Source organism: Leptonychotes weddellii, chromosome 2 (genome assembly GCF_054177405.1).
Source record: "Leptonychotes weddellii isolate Sample4059 chromosome 2, ASM5417740v2, whole genome shotgun sequence".
NCBI lineage: Eukaryota > Metazoa > Chordata > Mammalia > Carnivora > Phocidae > Leptonychotes > Leptonychotes weddellii.
Window position 1 is genome coordinate 114,555,401 of NC_138370.1, and position 18,372 is coordinate 114,573,772.

General features: G+C 39.3%; 1 protein-coding gene and 1 long non-coding RNA gene across 6 annotated transcripts in view; both read right to left on the reverse strand.

Moving 5' to 3' along the window:
* The window catches only part of AFF1 (ALF transcription elongation factor 1), a 98,553-nt gene that overhangs the window by 57,993 nt on the left and 22,188 nt on the right, over window positions 1-18,372 (reverse strand). For 4 of the 5 annotated variants that reach the window (XR_014142945.1, XR_014142944.1, XM_081812189.1 and 1 more), the window contains exon 3: window positions 1,966-2,010. Coding sequence is in view for 3 of the 5 variants with exons in the window: in XM_081812189.1 (XP_081668315.1) it covers window positions 1,966-2,010 (45 nt within the window). In the remaining 2 variants the exon portion in view is untranslated. The remainder of the gene's footprint in view (window positions 1-1,965; window positions 2,011-18,372) is intronic. The other variant, XM_081812188.1, reaches the window with a different exon arrangement.
* LOC145720172 (uncharacterized) lies at window positions 7,594-10,386 on the reverse strand. Its single transcript, XR_014142959.1, has 2 exons — window positions 9,705-10,386; window positions 7,594-9,648 (listed from the first exon to the last, which is right to left on the reverse strand). It is a non-coding gene; the product is annotated as an uncharacterized LOC145720172 (long non-coding RNA).

The window sequence follows — 18,372 nt, forward strand, 5'->3', positions numbered from 1 at the left end:
CTTAGAGGGGAGGGAGTTTATTAAATTAAAATTGCTTGTCTGGTGCTCTAATACCATCGTCCTCATTAAGGGATTCCACAAGTAATATATTAACCCACATCAAAACCTAAGAGTAGCATTTGACATATACAGAAGACAAACTAATCTATATCGCTGCATTTACTTTTGAAATAACTATAAAACAAATCACATACACTTTCAGAGAAAATGCTAAGCCCATATTTTAAAACTAAGTCATTTGTTGTTTTTATGACTCGTCACACCAAAGGATTTCAGAAATACCAGAAGGAGAGGATGAAACAAAAGCTTGATCAAGATAACCTGTTTATTATTAAGCTGGTTCATAAAAATTGCTCAATTCTAGCAGTACAAAGCATGTTTCCTTAGAGATATTTCTTTCTCAGAAGGTCCTAACCACAAAAGCAGGGGACAAAGAAAACAAAAATGATGGGACTACTTTCCAAACATCTGGCTAGACACTACCTTTGCCAAAAATTTTGCAAGTGAGAAGGTAACCGATATAATTACTGGTTTCAAGGGCACCTGGGTGACGATCGGTTGAGCGTCCGAGGCTCTTAGTTTCGGCTCGGGTAATGATCTCAGGGTCGTGAGATCAAGCCCTGCGCTGGGCTCTGTGCGGAGTCGACACTCTCTCCCTCTCCCTCTGCCCACCCATACCCCCTCCTGATCGCTTGCTCTGTCTCTCTCTAAAATAAATCTTAAAAAAAAAAACAAAAAACAAACTACTGGTTTCAGTACCACCTTACTTTACAATGAAAAATTAAAGGAAAAAATTGGGTAAGCATATATTTTGAGGAAAAGTGAGCAGTGAAGATACAAATGAATAGGTACATGTGTCATATATATCTCTACTTCAAAAAAAAAAATCGGAAAACTTACAGTAAAAGATAAAGCAAGAATATCATTAAATCCCACAGGGAGGAAAGTTAAAAGTCAAAGAAAAGGAATGAGAAACAAATAAAACCCTTAGTTATCACAATTACAGTACTCGGGCATTAAATTTAGCTCTAGATTTCCTGGAAATTAAAGCCAAAATGGGAAATTAAACAGCTTATATAATTCTTCTCTGATAAAAAGAAAGCGTGCTGGCTCATGAGGAGAATTTATTCATTTTTTCCTGGAGCTGAATTCTAGGAGGGATTTGTTGTCCTTGCGCAAAAAAACCTTGAACCCACAGATAATGGGTTCAATGATGGATCTGTAGAAGCAGCACAAACATTCATGGCACCATCTCAAGAAACTAGAGTGAAAAATAACCCTCTAAGGTAGGTTTACAGATGTCCACTTACTTTCTTCTGCTTTGTTTTTTTATTCCTTTAAAAATTCATGGCCTCACTGAAGATGAGGCCATACATATCAGGTGTCACCTACGAAACACTAAGAGTATAAATCAAGCACTGTTTAACCCTTTAAATACAGCGGACTTTCCTTTCTGTGAAGTGAACAACCCTCGTGGGTCTTTATGAACAACAATCAGAAAAACCTGAGAGAGGTCTTAAAACTCTGGTCCAAATGCCTTGCAGCTTGTAGACTTCATTTTAATTAATAGAATCTGTCAGAGAGCTCAGTCAGGCTCTTAAGAGTCCCTCTGTTACTGTTCCGGTTTATTTTGCATTGGAAGGTGTGAGGAGGGGAACGGTTTGAAGGGGTTTGGAATGGCAACCGTTCTTTTTTTTTTTTTTTAAGATTTTTTTTTTTTTTTTTAATTCATGAGAGACAGAGCGAGAGAGAAAGGCAGAGGGAGAAGCAGGCTCCCAAGGAGCAGGGAGCCCGATGTGGGACTCGATCCCAGGACCCTGAGATCATGACCTGAGCCGAAGGCAGACGCCCAACCGTCTGAGCCACCCAGGCGCCCTGGCAACCGTTCTTTAAAGTCAAAGTAAATGGATATCCATCTACCTCCTTCAATATTTCTTCAAACGGAGAAACAGTAAATGAACTCACCTTCAGAATCTCTTCAACACAATGAACTTCATTGGAGTAGGTCTGCTGAAAGTGAAAAACAAGAAGGAAAAGCTTAGCGCAAGCAAACAACTCGAGCGATGGTTATTAGGGGATGCTGGGATTCACACAGCAACCCTCTTGCAAGGGCAATCACCTCGGGGCCACCTTTTACTGGTTAAGTAGTAGGAGCTTCACATTCTGGAGAAAACAAGGCAAGAGACCAACCTGACTTAATGGGTGGGGAAAGGGTTCTGCTGGAGACAACAGGAGGACAATTCGGACCCTCGGGTCAAAGTTTCCAAAGGAAAATGTGTATCTTAAAGAAAATCAGTAAATTAGTGAATCTAGGGGATTAACAGACATAACGAAAGTGGAGGCAGAAAGAGAAAACCGGGGTCACAGCTTGCGGCTTCATAGCAACATCTATCCAGCCAGCCAAGGAAAATGAACACAGAGATGGAAATCATCTGGACACCTCAGTGAGCCCACAGTAAAGAGGCTAACATCGAATCAAGGACAGATTAGATTTTGGGGGTAATAATCTAGCCGGCCAAAGATTGTCTTTAAAGTAATGACATTCACTCTAATGTCTCTACCCCTCCGTCAAGTCAGCATTTTCACAGTATGTAAGCACATGTATATACATGCACATGTACACACGAACATACACGGGAGATTTCCTCGTGTCTTGGATGAAAGATCTACTGTTTATACCTCTTCCCGATTCCCAGCTAAACAAACGACGGCTGTTACCGCTAGTATAACTACCACAGTGTCTAGGAAATGCCATTTTACAGTCTTCATATTTTTAAGTGCAAAGAAAATGGAGAAGTTAAAAAAAAACAAAACACCACTTTTCCTTAACTGGAGACATGAAACAAATCCCATGACCTCATGATTTTCACCGGAAAAGCAACTTTTTGCTCTGTGTCAATTCAGAGCCAAGTGCCCTGGGCAAGTTCTGTACAACACACATCCGTCCTGTTACTGCCACTGCTGTGTGCCTAACGCTCTGGTCTTCCCAGTCCCGCAGGTCCAATACCTGCCTCACAGCTGGAGAGGACATGAAAGGGTTCTTTTCCTGGCTCTCATTTCTAATCTGAGTGTAATTTAATACAGCACTGGTTGCCAATTCCTGATCTAGGATTCATTAACCCACCATTTCAGTTTAAGGATGAAAGAAAAGGAAAGAAAAGAGCACACAACATTCACACTGTCGTGGAATCAAATCAAATGGACAGGTCAATGTTCAAATGTAATTTAACCTGCCTGGGTCTGGTTTTAAAACATGTAAATTTCACGGAAACAATTTTGTTGAAATTTCTGCAGTTTCCTATTTTTGAGGAAGTTAGAAGGTATAACCAAAGAATCAAGGGTTATCACTTTTACCTGCATCCTATCAGATCTGCCTTTAGGCATTCTGCATGTCACTAACTACATTTCCTTACCTGCTTTTTGTTTTTCAAAACCACTATGAGATGCCTAAAAACTGGACCAAACCCTAATAACCAAACATTTTAGTACAAATGTCAGAAACAGAACTGAATGCTGTTTTGACCTGAGGATAAAATGTAAGAATATTCTATGGTTTCAATTTTTCACATGCATCATCAGGAAAAATAACAATTATAAGTTGAAGGTGAATCAATACAACAGAGCATATAGCGTATTACTACCGACTCCGGTCAAACAGTCCCCTCATCCCCCATCTGTTCCTGGAATGAGAATGGGAATCTGATTAACATGTTTGGGAATCAATGAAATAGTGAAGCATGTTGGAATGAGAGAGAAAAAGATTTGCGCACCGCTTCCAACAGAATGAGATGAGAAAGCTACGACTTTAGGACGCTAAAAGACTTTCCAATCTTCGTAATTATTCAAGGAGTCAACACTTAGCCGAGATGCTTCGTGTCACTAAAAGATTCTTTTTTTCTAAAGCTTTGTTACATGAGATGAAGCAGAACTGAAGAAATTTTTCTATAGCTCAGTATTAATATCTGGGTAAGATAAATATTGCTAACTAGTCGACATTTAACCCATTTAAAATTGTAAATAAGGTCTTAGGTTCAAGCATTAATTTGTTTAATTTACTGTGAATTTTCTTATTAGGTCCACTATGAGAGTGGGAATATTTCAACAGAGTGCAGGGATTCCATTCCAAATACATGAGGATATTATCATATTTAAAGACCTCCAAACAGCACTGTTTATAATGGTAAATAACTGGAAATAATCAAATGCCCAAAAATAGGAGTCTGGCTAAACACCTTCACAGTACATCCACACAGCAGTATGCTACAGAAAATTAAAATAATAATGTAAATGTATGGGCTTCCATGGAAAGATACTCAAAATATTTTCAACTTTTTCTTTAGAAATAATTTTATACTTACAGAAAAATTACGAAAATAGAAAAAAATTCCCACAAACCCTTCACCCAGATTCCCCAAATGTCGGCATTCTACCACACTTGTTTTTTATTTTTCTCCCCCACCCATCTACACTGAACTTTTTTTTTTTTTTTTTTTACACTGAACTCTTTAAGAGTAAGTTAGAGTTGGGGAGCCTGGGTGGCTCAGTCGTTAAGCATCTGCCTTCGTCTCAGGTCATGATCCCAGGGTCCAGGGATCAAGCCCCACATCGGGCTCCCTGCTCGGCGGGAAGCCTGCTTCTCCCTCTCCCACTCCCCCTGCTTGTGTTCCCTCTCTCGGTGTTGCTCTCTGTCAAATAAAATCTTTAAAAAAAAAAAAAGAAAAAAAGAGTAAGTTAGAGTTAATGCCCCTTTACCCTTTACCTATTTACCCTATACCTCTGTGAGTACCAAGACATATTTTTAAAACTATATTTAACAGTGGGGAAGTTCCAAGATAGTCTGTATAAAATGAGCCCATTTTATGTTCCATCTACCTGAGATTCAGATCTCTACTCTTCTTCCGACCCAAATTAGAGACTCTTAAACTAGAGTATAGGTATTTCAAATGTGTCTGCAGAGAAAGATCTGTAAGGACAGGCTCCCTTGTTTAATAAAATACAGTCTGGCACCTTCAAGTCTGCCACTGGAAGGAGACCTTCCAAAAAGGGAGGGGAAGTTCAACAAACCATTATGGCCTAATCCCTTCCTTAAAATCTACTTTGGCCACAGGCTCTCCAGCTGAGTTGTGCCACTCCTGCCTCAAAGAAGCCAGGCGTCTTGGAACAAACCCTGCAGCCCAAGAGGAAAAGTAAACAGCCTCTCTAAAGCACAGCCTCGTTAAGGCTGAAGATCTTCAGGTAAGACTGCCACAAAGAATAAGAAGTGACAAAAAAGCAACAACAAGGAAAACGTGTGCTAGCCGCACGAATCAGGAAGTTCTACTTTGCAGGTCCTTCCTCGTCCAGCTCCCGCTTCCATGGTGTAGACAGTGACTTCAGCACTTAAAACCACAAATCCCACTGCCCTCTCTCATATTCAACAGCTAGGCTCCTAGGAGCTGCTCTTCCCTCCTGCCCACTGGTGGCTACCTCACAAATCTGATGTCCTGTGTGTAGACTGACCTCGTTTCCCTACTAGGGTATGGCCTTAACACAGGAACCATAATTCTATTCAATTAAAAATAAAATGATAGCAGCTACTTACTGAATACATATTGTACCTGACATGGCATTAACTGCTTTACATACTACTATTTCCTCTACTTGATACCATCTATTGTAAGATGCAACACCAGCAGCTTAGCGGGCGGGGGTGGAGAGACTACACTAAATGTCCCCATCGACTGTAGATACAGCCCTCCATTACAGAAACTTAAAAATGAAATACCACAGTTAACATTACATTCAACTGTGAAGAGCTGAAAGCTTTTCCTCTAAGATCAGGAACAAGATGAGGATGTCCACTCTTGCCACTTTTATTCAACACGGTAATTGGAAGTCGTAGCCACAGCAATCAGACAAGAAATAAAAGGCATCCAAATTGGAAAAAAAGTAAAACTGTCCTTATTTGCAGATGACATACTATATATAGAAAACTCTAAAGACTTCACCAAAAAACTATTAGAATAAATGTATTCAGTAAAGGTTCAGGATATAAAATTAATATACATAAATCTGCTGCATTTCTATATACTAATAACCATCAGAAAGAGAAATTAAGAAAACAACCCCATTTACAATCACATCCAAAAACAAACCCAAACAAAACACCTAGGAATAAATTTAACCACAGTAAAAGACCAGTACTCTGAAAACTGTAAGACACCGGTAAAAGAAACTGAAGACAACACAAGTATATAAAAAGATATATCATGCTCATAGATTAGAATATTGTTAAAATGTCCATACTACCCAAAAATAAAACATGCATACTACCCAAAACAATCTACAGATTCAGTGCTGTCTCTGTCAAAACACCAATGGCATTTTTCACAGAACTAGAACAAATAGTACCAGAATTTGTATAGAACCAAAATAGACCCTGAATAACCAAAGCAACCTTGAGAAAGAACAAAGCTGAAGGTATCACACTCCCTGATCTCAAACTATACTACAAAGCTATAGTAAGCCAAACAATATGGTACTGTCATGAAAACAGACACATAGATCAAGAGACCAGAATAGAATCCAGAAATATAAAACCATGCTTGTACAGTCAATTAATCTTCAACAAAGGAAACAAGACTATACAATGGGAAAAAGTCTCTTAAATGGTGCTGGGGAAACTGGACAGCTACATGCAAAAGAATGTAACTGCATCACCTTCTTACATCATACACAAAAATAAACTCAAAATGGGTTAGAGACCGGAAACCATAAAACTCCTAAAAAAAAAAAAAAAACACATGCAGTAATCTCTTGGACATCCGTGTAAGCAATATTTTTTTGGATCTGTCTGCTCAGGCAAGAACAAAAGTAAAGATAAATAAATGGGACCACACCAAACTAAAAAGCTTTTGCACAGTAAGGGAAACTATCAACAAAACGAAAAGGCAACCTACTGAATGGGAGAAGAGGATATTTGCAAATGACATAGCCAACAAGGGGTTAATACCAAAATACACAAAGAACTCACAACGACTATCCAGAAAACAACCCAATTAAAAAATGGGCAGAGAACCTGAATAGCATTTTTCCAAAGAAGACATACAGATGGCTGACACATGAAAAGATGCTCCCTACCACCTCACACCTATCAGAATGGCTAGTATCAAAAAGACAAGAAATAACAAGTGTTGGTGAAGATGTGGAGAAAAGGGAACTTTCGTGCACTGTTGGTGGGAATGCAAAATGGTGTGGCTGCTATGAAAACAGTATGGAGGTTCCCCCAAAACATTAAAAATAGAAATAGCATAAAATGCAGCAATTCCACTTCTGGGTATTTATCCAAAGAAAACAAAAACAGGAGCACCCCTTCGTTTACTGCAGCATTATTTACAATAGCCAAGATATGGAAACAGCCTAAGTATCCACGGATAGATGAATGGATAAAGATGTGGTATAAATATGCAATGGAGTATTACTCAGCCACAAAAAAACATAATCTTGCCATGTGCCAAAACATGGATGGACCTAGAGGGTATTACGCAAAGTGAAAGAAGTCAGAGGAAGACAAATAATGTATGATTCTACCTATATGTGGAATCTAAAAAACAAAACAAAACAGAAATAGACTCATAGATACAAAGAGCAATTTGGTTGCCAGAGGGAAGGGGGATGGGGGGGTGGCTAAAGGAAAGGGATTAAGAGCTACAGACTTCCAGTTATAAAATAAGACACAGGATGAAATGTACAGCATAGGGAATATAGTTAATAACAGGTAACAACTTTGTATAGTGACAGATGGTAGCTAGATTTATTGTGGTGATCACTCACTCCATAATGTATATAAAGGTTGAATCACTATGTTGTACAACTGAAATATAATATTGTATGTCAATTATACTTTGGCAACAACAAAATAAATCTGAGGGAATTCTGTATAATGCTCCAATTCTCCTGTCAACCTCTATGGTAGGAGTCACACAATGCTCTGGAGTGACTGAGCCTGGGTTCATAATAGTGTTAAAACTACCTTTCCAAACACCTCAACCTCCAAGCAAGAGACAAACATTTTAGCATTTTAAGGAGGGGATGTGACTCCAATTGTCCTTAAGAACAATGTTTTGCCTGTTTGTGCAAAGGAGCACTTTGGTATTCAGATTTAAGCACCTCTTAGTACTTGAGGTGCATCAGACCAGAAAAGGCAGCCACGCTAGCCTCAGTCTGATTTCTCACTCCTCTTGGAATGACACTGTGTAATCATAAGGAAATGCCCTGATACCAAAATAAAATATGTTCGTGAATGTCTTCTAAGCCTGACACAGTTTGTTTTAATAAGCTAAAGAGAGCTGGACGGAAGAACTCTACCTCACCGCTGAGACCAGGAGCCCCTCGCAACCCTGTGTCTCAAGTCTCTCAAGTTTCAACAGAGCAGCACTTTTGTAACAAGGCTGTTCTCAAAAAGCCTTAGTTATCACTAACCAGGAACTGCAGGGCACAAAGGCAGCATGCGGAGGAAGGAAGCCAGAAGATCTTGGATTCTAGCTCTGGCCCTGCTGAGGACTGGCTCTTCAATTCTGCAGGAGATTCAACTTCTTTGGGGACTACTTCCTCATGGTGATAAAGGGATAATATTAGCAATCCTAACCAATACACATCTGCTGGTATGCTTTCAAGGCTCAGAACTCACAACATGAAAATAAATATCCAGATTTTAGCTTCAGAGACTTCCTAAACACCGTAGTTTGTCCAAATTATAAGTCAAGGTCTTAAGTAACAGACTACTGGAAATAAACATACTGGGGACAAAAGGGAAATTGCTTTGCACTGTTTCCTCCTTAAAAACATTAGGACTACTCTTCGAAACTATTTTTCACCTATCTGACTAGCAAAACAAAAAACAGACGATACTGTGTCCATAAGATAGATATGAGGAAACAGGCACTCCGCTACCCTGGTTGGTGGGAGGGTAACGGGTCACAACATCTGAAGACACCAATTAGGCAACAGCCCCCAAATTCTAATTTTCCGTACTCTGACACAGCAATGTGACTTCTAGCACCAACTTCTACGTGTACACACAGACATGTGTACAAAGTTATTCACTTCAGCCTAGTTTGCAAATAGTTAAGATATTGGGAACAATCTAAATGCCCTTCTAGGGATAACTGGCTAAGAAAACTGTGGTACGTGACCCTTACAGAGAAATACTATGTATGTGGTGTTACTAATGATGCATGAAACAGCACTAGGAACGTGGCTGAGAAGAAGCCTGTCACATCAGTTGCTTCCAGAGGAAGAATTAGGTGGTGGGGTGGGGGAGCAGTGGGAAGATTTTCCATGTACATATTTTTATCCTTTAAATTCTGAATCACAAAATACATTATCTATTCATAAATAAAAACATTAGGCTGAGATTTTTTAAAATAGGGATAAAAATTTTTACTCAAAGTACATTCAAATGTCTTCTGCCACATTTGTCTTTACTATTAGTCTTCCACTAAGTGTCATTCCTTCTCCCAAACACACACCTATGGGCCTCTATTCCCAGCTTCTTCCTCGCTGCTCTGGGCTTGCCCCAGCTAACACTCAGCGCACCGAGCTGCTCGTGGATTTGCGGTCAGCCTTCCATCATAGACTGCGAGGTGTTTCTGTGGAAACCCGGGACTACTGTTAAGGCCTGGTCCAGTGTTTGCTAGCTAATTCACTCTTTCTCCCAAACTAACCTACAAAGTCCTTGAAAGGGGGGCACTGTTTGGGTTTGCTTTTTTAAAATCAGTCATACTTAAATACTGAGAAGCCACATATGAAATACACAAAACCTCACCCGATTGCTGTGAGGAAGAAGACAATACACGTTAAAGCTAATGCCATATAAATAAATGCAGACATTTATCATGAAGATGCCACAATCAGCATTTCCAAGAGAGAGATTAGAGAAGGAAACCAAAAGGCCTGCCTGAGCAAGGTTTTGACACAAAATTAATTTTATTCTGTGAATACACAGTAAATTACCTCAACAGTGAGGCTATTACAAGAACATGCTCATACTACTTGGGTGTGCCTACTTAGGCTGAGAAAGGTATAAAGGTGCTAGGAATATTACTACTTCAGAAGCATCATGCCCTTTGGGCAACTATCTAAATGTCTACTTCCACACCTGGTATCTAGGAAGAATTTTTAAGATCCCTAGACAGATTTACAGGCACACTTAGAGGACAAATATTTTTAAAAAGGAAGCTATAGATTGGGATGCCTCAGTTGTTAAGCGTCTGCCTTTGGCTCAGGTCATGATCCCAGGATCCTGGGATCAAGTCCCGTATTGGGCTCCCTGCTCATCAGGGAGCCTGCTTCTCCCTCTCCCTCTACTTGTGTGCTCTCTCTCTCTCTCTCTCACTCTGTCAAATAAATAAAATCTTTAAAAAAAAAAAAAAAAGGAAAGCTATAGATTGTTAATATGGGAGGAGGAATAATGAGCTAGGAGACAGAACAGGGCACTCTTTTTTTTTTTAAAGATTTTATTCATTTATTTGACAGAGAGAGAGAGAACAAGTAGGCAGAGAGGCAGGCAGAGGGAGAGGGAGAAGCAGGCTTCCCGCTGAGCGGGGAGCCCGATGCGGGGCTCGATCCCAGGACCCCGGGATCATGACCTGAGCCGAAGGCAGTGGCTTAACCGACTGAGCCACCCAGGCGCTCCAAGAATAGGGCACTCTTAACAGTATAATAGTATTATGTAAATTGCAAACCAATTTTAACTGTTAAATTCTAAAATTAAACACCCTCCCATTTCTCCCCAAAGATTTTCAAATAAAGGAAAGGTTTTGAATAGCTTTTAAAATGTGATATGCTCGGGAGCGCCTGGGTGGCTCAGTCGTTAAGCGTCTGCCTTCGGCTCGGGTCATGATCCCGGGGTCCTGGGATCGAGCCCCGCATCGGGCTCCCTGCTCGGCGGGAAGCCTGCTTCTCCCTCTCCCATTCCCCCTGCTTGTGTTCCCTCTCTCTGTCAAATAAATAAAATCTTTAAAAAAAAAAATGTGATATGCTCTAATATGTAGCAAAGAATCACTCACATTTCCTTGGAATCCTTTTTTTAATGCCAAACTGTCCACCACACATGAAGGCTACCACAATTAATGTTATGCCAATTGCAGAAATCTCTATCTATAGCTCTCCAAATAAATTCTTCAAGGAAAGAAGGAAAGAGATTGATAAAGGACAAGATTATTTTAAATGATAAGGGATCTATAGGTCACCTACAGTTATCATCCAACAAAAATTTATTGTGGAAAGACCATGCTTTCTACTCGTGTTGGAGGATCTAGAAAGAGTGGTCGTGTCGAAAGAGGGGTGTCACAAACACTGGCAGACCTTTTCTGGAAGTCTTCTTATCCTTGACTCTCTACCCACCTTCAACTCCGAAAGATAGTCTTTGGTGTTTTCATTTGCTTTCCACAGGCTTGTTTCCTATTTGGTGGGATCTGGGATTTATTCATCTCTGTGACTCCCAGGACCTCAGCATAATTCTGGACTAACACAGATGTACAAGTAGTATTTGTGAAATGAATGTGATTTTGTCATTTCACGGCATCTCTGACAAAATTCAGAAACAGCTTACCAAAAAGTATGGAGTATTTTATGGTGAATTCTCTTTTTCCTATATATTAGAAGCAATATGTTTGTTCACATTTGTAACATTCCAGGTATCTTCACAGAAATCCTGGGCGCCTGGATGGCTCAGTCGTTAAGCGTCTGCTTTCGGCTCAGGTCATGATCCCAGGGTCCTGGAATCGAGCCCCGCATTGGGCTCCCTGCTCAGTGGGAAACCTGCTTCTCCCTCTCCCACTCCCCCCGCTGCTTGTGTTCCCTCTCTCGCTCTCTGTCAAAAAAATAAATAAAATCTTAAAAAAAAAAAAACGATTATAACAAAATTCCATCACCACCAACCCCATCAGATGCTTTTCACCCAAGGAGTAGTGTCATGAGTGCAATTTGGGGATGTGAATTTCCCAGAGCAAAGTATGAGATGTGAGAGTAACAGGAGATCATGACTGGTGGGACAGGAGGTACTTCAGGCATGCTTGGGTTGGGGTAAGGAAAGGCATGTGTCTTCTTGATACAGGACATCAAGAAATACTCCAGGGATAAACACGGAAGAAGAATGCTGGAAGCTTGGAAGATGGGGTGGCACCCCAATTCACTTAATAAACAAGAGCTAATATTCCTGATTTTTTAAAAATTTACCTTTAGGTAAACTGCTTTATTATAGGCAAATTATTATTTCCTTGTCTTTCATGAACTAAAACAAAACTAAAAATGAAAAGAACCTAAATATTATTACTGAAACTTATAAAACCTCACAAGAAGTATTTTGAACTTTTAAAGATCAATACGAATAGTTTATCATTCCTTTCCACTTTCATTTTACCTAAAGTAATTTGCTTTAGTGTCATTAAGATAATTTATTTTTCTAAAATGTGTAAATTTTATAAAAGCTCATAATCTGTATTAACTGAACTACTTAAAATAGTCTGGAAATTCTGTTTAGATCTCTATTAAAACAAAGTCTCTTTTCATTATAGAACCTAGGATTTAGTTCTTAAGATTTGGTTTAAATAAAAATATGGACAGTGAGTAGCCTTCTCCACATATATAATTGTTAAAACTTACTTCATCTAAATGTACAAATGAATATGAGGGGAGTACTAAAAGTGTTGGTTTCATTTATTTTATTACTATTATTTTCCTAAGATCACCTGAGTGTGTACATTTTAATGCATTTGCAAGGCTTTTGTAGAGCCACATGTAACAGCTCCTATTTTTTATTTATTTATTTTTTAAAGATTTATTTATTTATTTGACAGAGAGAGACACAGCGAGAGAGGGAACACAAGCAGGGGGAGTGGGAGAGGGAGAAGCAGGCTTCCAGTGGAGCAGGGAGCCCGATGTGGGACTCGATCCCAGGACCCTGGGATCATGACCCGAGCCGAAGGCAGACGCTTACCGACTGAGCCACCCAGGTGCCCCAACAGTTCTTATTTAATAAAAAAAAAATACTATTTATGTTTGTGCATTATGTACAGAAATGTCTTCAGTAGATATTATTTATGATGATGTCAACTAGTTTTCTTGGTGTAAAAGTTAAGAGGAAAGGGGCCTACCTGAGATAGGTTTAAACTGACTTAAAAACAAAGTACCTGGATGAAAAACAAGTGTAAAAAACTTATCATTGTTTGATAGTACTTATGTCTTATCTCGGTTATTCACCAACTTTCTAACTTTTGCCTGTGAACCACTACCATTCACCATGTAATAAGGTATCAGAAATCCCCAATGCTCTTAAGACTTGAAAACACTGTACCTTTGATGAAAGATCACATGAGACCCCATGAAGCCCATTGTGGGCATAGCAACCATGAATGATTTAGTAAGACTGGCTAAAAAGGCACTGCTTTAAAAAAAAAAAAAAAAAAAAAAAAAGAAGGAAGGAAAGAAAGAAGCATCTCAAAGAACAAGTCTAGACAGATACTGGTTCTGTTCCAGTGATAATAAACTGACAAGTTCTTTCAAACGGACCAAACTATATGGTCTATTCCTTCCACAAGCAATTGTATTCACTAAAACAATCTTAACAGTTTTTTCTAAGAGAGATTTAATTTTTACTTTTGAGTGGTTACATTAATTTGCAAAGCATGAACAGTCTTTCAATTAAAATATATCACTGTAGGGAGGGTGTTACACTGTAGTGTGATGGTGTTTTATGACCATGCTTACTCCCATCCCCACCCCCGCTTCTCTCCTGTGTGTGCGCAAGCGCGCTCTCTCTCTCTCTCACACACACACACACACACACACACACACACACACACACACGTGCTCTCTCACAAATCATATTAACTGATGGTTTTGAATCTAAAACAACACTACTAAATTACTTTGTCAACCACGACCGGATTTATAGATACATAAACCTGTATTACTGCTCCTCCTTTGAGTGTATGTGTCTATCAAACTTAAGTGGCAAACAATGTTCAGGAACCATGTCTAATTCTATGTTACACAGGGGTGACTGGACTTTTTTTTCATAGCTGAGCAAAAGTGAGGACTAGAGAGGCACCAGAAAAAAACTTTCCATCGGTTTCTGGATGAGGTTGAAAGGAACTGAAGTCATATGAATAAGATAAGCCATTTAATCCATGCTTTGTCTGAAAGAACATAAAGATTTTATCTTGGGTTTATGCCAAGAGTAATCTCAACAGTCCCCTCTGGGCTAGGTGTTGGTTGTCTGTCTCCTGGCATGATGACTTTGTAAAAAACAAAAAACAGAACACAGTGAAAAAAAAAAAAGGAAAGAAAATTACTGAAGCAGGCATATATGCTCTGAGGAAGCAATCTGAGCTTCAAACTACCTTGGGGATTACTGATACTATAATAAACAGAGGAGAGAAGGAAAATAAAGATGGCCTTGCCCGTTACATCTAATTTACTAATAAGTAAATCCCACCCCCCCTTTCTTGGGGCTTTAATGTTAGGTAACGAACAACCAGGTTACTTGCCAGGGTCTAGAAAAAGGACCAAAGATCATTCTGGGAAAGTACAATTCATATAAGATTATAACATTATGAATGGTTACAAATCACTTATTTAATCCTATCATCAAAGAGCACCTATATTTAAGAGACAATTTTGCTTTTCTATAATCTATTAAGAACCAGATTCAGGGGGGATTGGGGGATGGGTTAGCCTGGTGATGGGTATTAAAGAGGGCACGTATTGAATGGAGCCCTGGGTGTTTCACGCAAACAATGAATCATGGAACACTACATCAAAAACTAATGATGTAATAATGTATGGTGACTAACATAATAAAATTAAAAAAAAATTTTTTTTTAAAAAGGCAAAAAAAAAAAAAAAAAAAGAACCAGATTCAGTCATTCTTTTTTAGGAAAAACAAAGTTTACTAATTCCACTGACTCTCTGATAAACTTAATAATCTTTTCCTTTTCCTGCATTATCTTTGCATGTAAATTTGGTCTGAAAGTTTAGACAAATTGCATCAAGCTTCCAGTAAAGCTCATCTCATAAAGTGATCTGTGCTGGTCAAAGTGAAAAAGTTGTTTTTGTTTTTTTTTAAGATTTTATTTATTTGCGAGAGAGAGAATGAGAGACAGAGAGCATGAGAGGGAGGAGGGTCAGAGGGAGAAGCAGACTCCCTGCTGAGCAGGGAGCCTGATGTGGGACTCGAACCCCGGACTCCAGGATCATGACCTGAGCCGAAGGCAGTCGCTTAACCAACTGAGCCACCCAGTCGCCCTCAAAGTGAAAAAGTTTAATAACAGTGTTTTGAACAAATACTTAGTCACTCAACAAGTGCTAGTATTTTTTTTTACTATATAAATGCAAGGGGCAGAATAAATATATATAAAAATTTTATTCTTGCAGGGCGCCTGGGTGGTTCAGTCGGTTGAGCATCTGACTCTTGATTTCAGCTCAGGTCACCATCTCTGGGTGGTCAGATAGAGGCCCATGTCGGGCTCCACACTTAGCGTAGAGCCTGCTTGGCATTCTCTCTCTCCTTCTCCCTCTGCCCCTCCTCCAGCACATGCTGTGGCTCTCTCAAAAAAATAAAATAAATTTTATTATTGCATATATCTTAAATAGGTATTTCATATGTGCCAAGGGAAAACATTCTTTGCTTGTAAAAGAAATGTACTCTAATACCTGCTAATTTTTTTTAAGATTTTATTTACTTATTTGAGAGAGAGAGAGCATGCATGAGTGACAAAGGAGCAGGAACTGTAGAATTAGAACTGTATTTTTAAAAATTCCTGAATGGATTATAAGTAGTTGTTATTAATTCAGTATTTCACATTTGTAACACATAAGAATGGTTGTTCCATTTGAAAACAACATTATTAATGTCATTAGAAAGGATGTAAAAACCATGTTCATTTGCATGAAGCGTACTTTGAAATGTAACCTTATTTTTTTTTTTTTAAAGATTTTATTTATTTATTTGACAGAGAAAGACACAGCGAGAGAGAGAACACAAGCAGGGGGAATGGGAGAAGGAGAAGCAGGCTTCCCGCTGAGCAGAGAGCCCGATGCGGGGCTCGATCCCACGACCCTGAGATCACGACCTGAGCTGAAATCAAGAGTTGGATGTCTAACCAACTAAGCCACCCAGGCACCCCTAATACCTGCTGAATTTAAAGCATTTTAATGGGCCGCCTGGGTGGCTCAGTCCGTTAAGTGTCTGTCTTCAATTCAGGACATGATCTCAGGGTCCTGGGATTGAGCCCCATGTCTGGCTCCCTGCTCAGCAGGGAGTCTGCTTCTCCCTCTGCCCCCCATGCTGTCTCTCTCTCTCTCTCTCAAATAAATAAAACCTTAAAAAAAAAAAAAGAACTGCCTTTAAAAAAATAATAAAGCATTTTAAGCATTCAGACTATGTATGATCACAATCCTAAAAGTTGCAGCAGCAAACAGCTTATGCCCATTTTGAATACATGAAACAGTAACCCTCTCCTCACAACTTTCCCCATCTCGGTATTTTCCGCTCTCCGTCTCCTCACTCTTCTCATCTCCTCAACACTGACACACCTGCCGTGAAGTTTTAAAAGTACTCCTGACTTTAACCCAGAGCCCTTGACCCAAGACTCCAACTATTTAAGTGTTTTAAAGCAAGGGTAACTCAACCCCATCTGTCACAACTCACAATATTCTTGCATTTACTGTTGTTCCCTGTTTTCCTAGAATACAAAATCTAGGTGCCAGAAGAGAGATTGTGAAAAATAGTGGACCATTCTAACAGTAGCAACAAAACCAGCTCCTTTTTGAAAACTGTCTTTAAGAGAAAGGAGGGTCACATCAGCAGAAGTAAATTACATCTCAGTTGTACATAAATCCAACTGTGGTCCTCCTGACTATTCTTACACCTGGCACAGGGCCTGCTGGGAAGATGCTCTTGAAGCCCAGGTCACTTTTTTACTGACATCATAATCACAGTGCCAGTTTGGGGGATGCAGATGGGAAGGGGCACATGCTATTTAAAAAGTCCTTTCAGTTTAAAGTTCTCTAACTGGTATACAGCCGAGTCATCTGTAAAAATAAGCAGTAGTATTTATATTGCCACAATACTGCTGTCTACCAAGTAACATTAAATGAACCTGAAGAGTTTTAGACGGGCTCCAGAGCAGGCGAGTCTTATCTGTTGCATTATCTCTTTTAGCAAAACTTTTAAGAGGCATCTCAATGTCAAATGCTGTTTCCTTAATAAAATTCTCTCAAAAGCTTTTTGTAGGACAAAATAAGCCAGTTTCTTCTGGACTTAATTAGAATGAGTTCATTTAAAAAACAAACAAACATTATTTGTGAGGGACTTAAGTCACTTGAAAACTCTATTACTTCCTAAATCTGGAGCTAATAGGTCCTCCAACTCATTTTAGGACATAGTTCTTACTTTTAAAAAGTCCCAAGGTAGGGGTGCCTGGGTGGCTTAGTTGGTTAAGCATCTGCCTTCGGCTCAGGTCATGATCCCAGGGTCCTGGGATCCAGCCCCATATGGGGTTCCCTGCTCAGCGAGGAGCCTGCTTCTCCCTCTCCCTCTGCAGGCTGCTCCGCCTACTTGTGTTCTCTGTCAAAAAATAAATCTTAAAAAAAAAAAAAGCCCAAAGGTATATCCTGAATTCAATCAACGAAGAGTTCACACTATAATAACTTGAGGGTTCTCCCTCCTTTCTCATTTGTGCCCATTTTCTCTGCTCTCTTGTTGTTGACACAAGATTCACTACTGCTTAACCTTAAAGTAAACAAATTGTATCTTCTGAGGTGGGAAAATGAAAACACTGTCATCTTCTCTAACTAGCCTTTCATCACAGAAATTTACATTCCACATAGATACAGGCTATGTGACCATGAACTATGCTGAATAAATTAGTAAGAACCAAATAACTATAAGAATATTAATATTTGTCTCCTACACTTGCCTGTACCAAAGCAAAATTACTTCAAAATATTCTTTTACCACTGAAAATCAATTATTACTTATAAGTCAAAATTTGGGTAGGAGCCCCACAGTCATTTGACTCAAATTCTATTTGTCTGCTGAAAACAAAAGCAAAGCAATAAAAGGGGGGGGCGGGAAGGAGAGAGAGGGAGAGAAAGAGGTAAGGGAGGGAAAGCAGAGATTGGGAGTGTATATACGTGTATAAACACACATACATAAGCTTTTAAGCTGCCAATATATTCCATTTGTACCTTTACTTTAGAAAGACAAAAGAAACCATCAGTATTTGCCAAGAGATCCAGAAGTTCAAGACCAGAGCTTGAAAGATGGACCAAAAAAAATCTGAGTGGTAAGGAATTGCTTAAAGTGTTTTTTAATTTCTTTAAAAT